This window comes from Melanaphis sacchari, unplaced genomic scaffold (genome assembly GCF_002803265.2).
Source record: "Melanaphis sacchari strain LSU unplaced genomic scaffold, SCAv2.0 Contig40_pilon_pilon, whole genome shotgun sequence".
NCBI classification, from domain to species: Eukaryota; Metazoa; Arthropoda; class Insecta; order Hemiptera; family Aphididae; genus Melanaphis; species Melanaphis sacchari.
The window spans coordinates 2,526,972-2,535,390 of NW_020271264.1; the positions used below are offsets into that span (position 1 = coordinate 2,526,972).

The 8,419-nt window shown below is 28.9% G+C and overlaps 2 protein-coding genes across 5 annotated transcripts; one reads left to right on the top strand and one right to left on the bottom strand.

The window, feature by feature from the left end:
- LOC112597331 (ubiquitin-protein ligase E3A) lies at positions 1-6,800 on the top strand. 4 transcript variants are annotated; one of them, XM_025343327.1, is made up of 14 exons: positions 1-470; positions 542-746; positions 2,213-2,876; positions 3,564-3,790; positions 3,863-4,058; positions 4,123-4,472; positions 4,697-4,888; positions 4,947-5,261; positions 5,328-5,472; positions 5,566-5,780; positions 5,843-6,010; positions 6,075-6,230; positions 6,285-6,502; positions 6,577-6,800. In XM_025343327.1, the coding sequence occupies exons 2-14, from the start codon at positions 639-641 to the stop codon at positions 6,695-6,697; spliced, it is 3,075 nt and encodes a 1,024-aa protein (XP_025199112.1). In that variant the 5' UTR covers positions 1-470; positions 542-638; the 3' UTR covers positions 6,698-6,800. The 4 variants fall into 4 exon arrangements, with proteins under 4 accessions (XP_025199112.1, XP_025199113.1, XP_025199115.1 ...); XM_025343328.1 differs by having other exon boundaries at positions 603-746; XM_025343330.1 differs by lacking the exon at positions 1-470 and adding an exon at positions 1,435-1,553 and having other exon boundaries at positions 658-746.
- Positions 6,801-7,203: 403 nt separating this feature from the next.
- On the bottom strand, positions 7,204-8,414 carry LOC112597420 (endoplasmic reticulum resident protein 29). The gene is made up of 3 exons (XM_025343466.1): positions 8,079-8,414; positions 7,812-7,987; positions 7,204-7,749 (listed from the first exon to the last, which is right to left on the bottom strand). The coding sequence occupies exons 1-3, from the start codon at positions 8,199-8,201 to the stop codon at positions 7,284-7,286; spliced, it is 765 nt and encodes a 254-aa protein (XP_025199251.1). The 5' UTR covers positions 8,202-8,414; the 3' UTR covers positions 7,204-7,283.
- Positions 8,415-8,419: the final 5 nt, after the last annotated feature.

Genomic DNA, 8,419 nt, shown 5'->3' on the forward strand with positions numbered 1-8,419 from the left:
CCACAAAAGCAAAACATCTGATACGCATTTTTCTTTGTTTTGCTCGCGGCGTATTGAATGAAAATAAATAAATAGAATAATATATTGCGAGAGAGAGAGAGTAAGTGAGAGAGTGATGGTGAGAAGAGTGATTACACGCACACGCACACGCACTCAAACGGTCTACTGACTGCTATCGATTTACCGTGTTGTTCAGTTGTTCTCTACTACTCTAGTCGTTAGTCGCAGGTTTTGACCGGAGTCAACGACAACGACGTAGTGTGTCGATTGCGCGCCCCCTAGACGTTCAAAACAACGAGAGACACAAAATAATCGTCATCATTACGTTCAGAAACTATAATATTATCATATTATACATCGTTTGACGTTTACCTGTCATCGCACGCGACTCAAAAATCGAATGGCTCGACCACTTAATTGCACAAATCGTGGACGTACAACAGCAGCGATCCGTCAATAAGTCGCTTATTGTAAGTGGTTATAGTGCACATACCGTCCTGTCGATTTTATATTATTTCTTACTATTGTTTTCTGTCGGCAGACACCATTTTTCGTGTTCGTTTCATCATCAGATCATCTACACAAATTTTTCATTCGAGCAGGTATTGCAACGCCGCTCCCCCGAATCTGATGTCAATATGAAAAGAGACTTGGCCAAGAAATTGATCGAACGTTATTTCTATCTGATCACAGAAGGTTGTGGCAACAGCGATTGTGTGAATGATTACTGTGCATCCAGTAAAAGGGTAAGTAATAATTGTGCTCGCTTTTGTGAGATATTAAATGTATTTCATCTTACATGGTCATTTGTTATAGTCCGTTTAAAATCATTAAACAGATTATAAATTAGAATTTATTTTCAGCAAAACTATAAACTGGTGTAGGTTCTGTCCTTGAACAGATATCATCCAAATATCTCGCCGACAGTATTATTCTTTTGCCCTGTAATTAAATGTGAATTATAGAAGTTAATTGTTATCTTATATATGTTATACCTATATACTTATAAATACAAGTTAATTTACATTTTAACTGTATTGTTTACTATTTAAGTAACTTATAAAAATGCTATTTAATCATGAGTGATTTTTATAATTTTGATTATCTAATGCATATTACGGTTCATTTTATATCTGTTATTAATCAAGCTTATCACAATAAATAAATAAAAAAAAATTATTAAATATGAAATATTAACTTATATATTTGTATTCAAAACCATACATGTCGTATTATATAATTGTCTTGTAAAACAATAAATCATTTTTTTGTAAATATCAAAAAAAAAATTTTATCTTAGACATCATGCATGTTATGTTTATAATAATATATCATGTATAAATTTTATGGTTTAATCTATTAGTAGTTTAATAAAAAAAAAAAAAACCATACTAAAATTATAATTTATTTTATTTTATGTTTTATCATTGTTAGGCTTACTACACATCACAGTAAGTCAGTTAATTTGTGAAACACTCATTCGACCAACCTTCTGAATGTATTAGTTCTTCATAGATCATCGGCTAGCTGAATTATCATTAAGTAACTGTTTGGTAAATCTGTATATTTTTAGAATTCTAGTTTAACATTATTAACTCAACACATTTAATTAATACATGCATGTATAGTAATATAATAGGAGATGATTATATATTGATGTTTTACTCAAATTAAGAATGATAATCTTTTAACAGCATCTATAAACTTAGATCTAAAAATTATTTATTTAAAATATTAATTTTATGTAATTAAAATTTTTTACTAATATTATTAAATTAATTAATAACCAAACCATCACTTCAATTCTATAGTTTTGTACTTGGTTTTGTATTATACACTGAATATTTTAATTACTACTTGCTAGTAGTTACATATTTAATCCATTATCATCAGAAATGTTTTTAAATGTATTAATGTAACTATAAAATAATGTCTAAACATATTGTATACTCGTTATTTTCGGCTAGAAAATATAGAAATGAATCGATTACCCTATTTAGCATTTTGACTCATAATATGTTATAATATTGTACCTATAAGAGAACTAAAACATACAATCAAATATACAACAATTTATATAACAATTTTAAATATCCTTATTTGTTTAAAAAAAAAACATAAGTCCTGTCTCATAAGTTTGGAATACATTTTCAATTAAATTTATTGTTAACTTAATTTTTGTTAATTTATTAAACTATTTTTTTCTTTTCAGTGTACTAATGTGGTGTCAGCTAATGATGCAGCTGCTATCGCTATTCAATTATTTCGTCTTGATGCAAGACTATGTGATCAACATCCCATGAAAGTAGCAAGAACCACTAATAACCCATCAGTGTCTGGAAATACTTTACATGACGCCAATACATCATTAGCTTGTTGTAGCAATACCCAAGATACCCTTTGTTTATCACATGATGCTTGTGTGCAGACAAATCCATGTACTATATTCCAAGTAAATCCAGTACATACAACTGACTTATCTAGATCATTATCAGATGCTCAAATTACTCAAACTACTAGTACTTGTTCTCAAACAGAGAGTGACAGTAGTTCATCTTCGTTTAAAATAGTCAGTGCTGAACCTATGACAAAAGAACACAGTCCATTCATTGCACCAACTGAATCTATGGCGCAAGAGCAACAAGAAGATACATATATTGAAATGACTGATGAAGAAGCTAATAAATATGTATTGGAAGAGTCTTATGAACAAGATAGTACTACCAATTATTCATCAAATAAGGATATTTTGGATCGCTTAGATGTTGCTTCATTAGAAATACCAGAATGTGTATTGCATGAAGTAGAAGACATAAACTTAACTTTCATGGAAACTATGAAAAAAACTATAAAACATATTGCTTCTATTCAAAACGGTAATTTTGAAAATTTTTATCAAATATTATGTATGCGTAATAATATTTTAAAACTCATCTTAATGAATTAGGTCAATGTGTTTTTATTTCTTCAAATTTTGATTCATATTCTTTGTGTGAATTAAAAAAAAAAAATCATAAATACTACACAAAAGGTCAACAGACAGTCTTTTAATAGCTTAGGCTGGCACAATGTCAGATCATTATTATTATTATTTTATTATAAAATTGTATATTGCATATTTGCATTCATATCATCTATCACTAAGTTTACTTATATACTTAATTAAATAAAAAAAATTTGCTAATATTATATATTATTGATTTATTTGCCAATAGGCAATAATTATTTCATACATTAAACAAAGTGCATATAATTTTATTTGTTTATAAATATTGAAGGTCCTTCACCACTTGGCTCTAATCCAATATACGCATTTCAGTTGTTAAGCGTGTTGTTTCACAAATTTTGGCAACAACAGATATTATATATTTCTTTGTATATGCTTTGTCTTGAATTTAACATTTGTGAATATAATCCTCCTACCTTGTATCTTATTAGTAATATTGTAAATGCCTGTCTGAAATTTCATTCAGTGTATCATGTGTAACGTCTAAGCAATAACATGATGTGTATTTTAAATGTTACAAATTCATGTTCAAACTTATGTTGTTTAATGTTTTCAGGTATTAAATATTTGAATGAAACCAATTTGATAGAACTAACAAGACAGCAAACAGGACCTGATCCATGCAAAGATAACAATGAATTACTATCGGCTTTATACCATGTATTCTCAACACCAGAAGCATTGGGAAATAGTTTTATAAAACGTCCACTAGCACACAAAAAAAATTTGTTTAAAGTACATAAATCTGTTAAGACTTTATCCTCTAGTATAACCAAAGAAAAAGTGAGATTTTTAATCTTTTTAATTTGTTTATATATTTAATTTTAGTATGATACATAATTTTTACTTACATAGATACGTGAAATGGAAATTGAAAAAGAATTGGATGATAACTCAATGGATGAAGATGATGAGGCAGAACCAGAAGAAGTATATGGCGAGAAACAATTAGATGTAGAAGGATTAGCACGAGCATATAAAAAAATTAATTCCTCCAATAACAATGAGTTTTATAGAAATGTTCTATGCTTAGCCATTAGTTCCTTATGTGGTAAATATCTAATTTAGAGAACTGTTTTCCCAATATAAATATTCATATTTATTTATTTTTTTAGCAAAAATCACAGTAGAATTACATTATTTTAAGTCAAAATCATTTCCAGTCAGTGATAAATATTTAGAGGATGTGTTACATTCGCTTAAAATCATCTATGAAATGCCATGGTTAGATGACTTGGCATTTGTGGAACGTATAGTTCCTAGACTTGTAGCAGCCACGTGTGTACTTCCGGTTGCTGAACAAGCTAAACTCGCAAGATTCTGGTGTGAAATGTCATCTGAAAACACTTTACGACGAATATTACACTGTCTCCAAGAAGCTATAACGTTCCAACTAATATCTACTGAATATGATGCAACTTTTCAAGATGAGACTGCTGTTGTATTTGCTACAAAAACTATGAAGGTAAATAAACTGCATATTGCTATTTTATTGTCACTGAAGTTATAACTTAAAAGCTTTTGCTACTTCACTCTATCTTTTTTGAATTTGAGAGTAATTATGCTATTATAAATTATACATGAGATAACTATTTTCATGTGATTTAAATTATATTACTTATTTCTAAATAAGTATTCTATATTATTAAGTAATACACATGTTAATGTCAATAAACTAATGGATTATAGATTCTATACTATGCAAGTATTATGGCTGGGGAATGTGATACAAACATTGATAATGAAGATTTTAAACAGCCTGAAAAAATAGAAAAAAAAACGGAAAATGTAAGAGATGAAAATTTACTTGAAGATATCCTTATTAATTCACATCCAAAGAATAAAATCAATAAAACTGATCCATTAGCTGAAATTTTAAATGTAAGTTTGGAATTTCTTTTAAATGTTTTGATTTGAGCTTAACAAATATTTGTTATAGATAAATATTTTGGCCTGCCGTGCCCCTTTAATTCCTATATCCAAATTTTACAATGAGTTATTGAGCGATGCTCTTGAAATGGATGATGATTACCAAACGTGGAGAGAGCATGGCAATGAAAAGTTTTCATATATGTCTCATTCATTTGTACTTACCCCATCCACTAAAACTCTTGGGCTTTACTATGATAATCGAATACGTATGTATGAAAATAGACGTTTCTGTCTTATACAAACATTAATAGGTCAGCCTACTCATCCTTACCTCAAACTTAAAGTAAGGAGGGAACATGTTGTCCAGGATGCTCTAGTTGAAGTAAGCATAATTAACATAATGTATTTTAGTTTGCATGCATATATTTATTTAATTTTTCTTATTTAGCTTGAAATGGTAGCCATGCAAAATCCGTCAGATCTCAAAAAACAATTGGCGGTTGAATTTGACGGTGAACAAGGTGTTGATGAAGGTGGCGTTTCTAAAGAATTCTTTCACCTAATTGTCGAAGAATTATTTAACCCAGACTATGGTAAATATTTTTATAATCATATTATTTCATTGTTAGAATTATCAATCTTAAAATATACCTAATCCAATACATAATCATTTTTATATTATTTAGGTATGTTTGTGATAATGAACTCTGAAAGTGGAAACCCTACTTATTGGTTTAACTCATTCTCATTTGAAACTGCTGCCCAATATTCATTGATTGGCCTTATAGTTGGATTAGCAATTTATAACAATGTTATATTAAACATTAATTTACCAATGGTTGTGTATCGAAAGTTATTAGGTAAACGGTGTACATTCAATGATCTACAAGATTGGAATCTGGTAAAAATTGTTTAAACCTTATAAAGTGTCCTTAATAATAGTTTGTTTTTTTTTTTTTTAAGGAATTATACAATGGTTTAAAGAATTTGTTGGATTATGAAGAAGATGACATTGAAGAAATGTTTATGCAAACATTTAGAATTTGCTACAAAGATGCATTTGGGGAAATAGTATATCATGATCTCATAGATAATGGAGATAATATTACTGTAAACCATGTAAACAAAAGAGTAAGGACTTGTTAATTTGTTATACTATGAACTTGTTGAAAATATTTTTTATACATTATTTTAGGAATTTGTGGATAAATATGCTGATTTCTTACTCAACGAATCAATTGGTGTACAGTTCAATGCATTCTATCGTGGATTCCAAAACGTTATGGAAGAATCTCCGTTACAGTACTTATTCTGGCCTGAAGAACTTGAACAAATAGTGTGTGGCAGTAAAGTAAGATTACCATTCTATTTTTCTTAAATGTCAGTACTAAAAATAAGTTTTCAGATATTTGATATGTCCGAGTTAGAAGAAACTACACTTTATGAAGGAGGATATCACAAAGACACAGAAGTTATTAAATTTTTCTGGGAATTTGCCCATGCCTTACCTAGAGTCTCTCAGCAAAAGTTACTACAATTCACGACAGGAAGTGATAGAGTTCCTGTTGGTGGCCTTGGAAAATTAAAACTGACGATCACAAGAAATGGTTCAGATTCTGATAGGTATGCATTAATTACACTATTAAATATATTCCTCTTTTATATATATTACATTTAAGCAATACCTTATCATGCAGGTTACCTACTGCACATACCTGTTTCAACATCCTGTTGCTACCTGAATACAGCAGCAAAGATAAACTTGATGAGCGACTATCAAAAGCTATCAATTATGCTGAAGGGTTTGGCATGATATAAAACTAGTAAAAAACAAAACGCCCACCTATGAATTGTACTGCATTTGTTTGAGTGCAATCAAAGTCTTTAGAAATTAATAAATTTGTTTTCAATTCTTGTATAATTTGTATAATAAGTTGTATTAATTTTATTAAATTTATGTTGAATTATACCTGTATATTGAAGTTGTGTTTAAAAAAGAACCTGTTATGTTCCAGTAAAGTATTAAGAAAAGAATAAAATTGATACCATTTTTTTTAACTTGTGAGAAATACTTTAAATATATTTCACAGAAATAAATAAAAAAAGTAAATTTTAACATGCACTGTAGGAAAATTCCAAAAATAAACATATATTATATTCGTAAATTTTTTATTTTTATTAACTTTAAACAACTTTCTAAAAAAATATGAATAAATTGTGTTTTTTTTGTAACCAACACATGCAAAAATATAAATTTAATACTTCTAATATTCATCATTTATTAATGAAGTGTTTATAAAAATTTGTGTTTTTTAAGATAAATAAATAGTTTACAAAAATATCACAACCCCCAAAAATACTTTATTAAAAATTAGTAATATATCAAACAAAATAAGTTTACAGCTTATAATTCATCGTGCTGTATTTTAAATGACTCTAAAATGTTTAAACGAACACTTAAGTCTGCTTTTTTTTCTTGAGTCATTGAACCCTTAAGCACATTGTTGATGCGAATAGTTTCAGTATGGAAAAACTCATTGCCTTTTTCCAAAGCTTTTCTCATACTCTTTACATACACCTCAGCCGACTTTTGTTTTTGTTTGCCCTCAATGGTGTCCCACAATTTCTCAGCTCTCAGCAATATTTCTTTGCGTTTATCCACTGATTTTTCCTTGGCGAATTCTGATGCTAAACCATCAAACTTTTCTAATGTACCTGGAAGTCCAATGTACAAAATTTCTTTGCTGTGTTTAACAACAAACTTTTGTAATTTTTCTTGATTGAAATCGTTATCGTTATATACATATGGCTCTGACTGGCCATTCACGAACAACTTTATGACTGGGTAATCTTTTTTTGATACACCATACCTTAATGATTAAAAAAAAATAAATACACTGTAATTTTGTATCAACAAATAAATCTTTCAAACCTGATGGCCAAATCTTCATTGTCTTTATCTCCATAATCTTTTATTGGTACTTCAGCCACGAGCAGATCTTCTACCGATTGATAGGCAGAACCTAATTTTACAAACTCTTCATGTTTTTCACCATATGGATACGAGACATCGAATTTGACGATTGATACTTTAAATTTTGAAAGAACCTAGTGACAGATAAACTGTACCTAAAAACTAGTATATAACAGTTGATGCTGTTCAAAAATCAACATCGTATAACGTTCATAGTCTGTTTACCTTATCAAAAGTCAACGAGTCTAAGGAAACTACTCCTTTGGATTGCGTAGCACGACACGCGCAAATACAAAACACGAATACCGACAGGATCTGTATAAAAAACATTTTATCAAGGCAGAACATAGATGAGAGTTCGATTTACAAATTCTAGACTTATTCGAGCAATTAAGTATTTTTCAAAGTGTGATTTCTGACGAAATTACATCAGAGATCAGAACACCAAGTACACATTATTATAAATGAATAATAAGGATAATTATTAATTAATAATTAATAATATTTGAACAAGAACGTACGTTCAACGTTGTTACTTGTTACATTTTGTACCTAGTAGTTAGTAC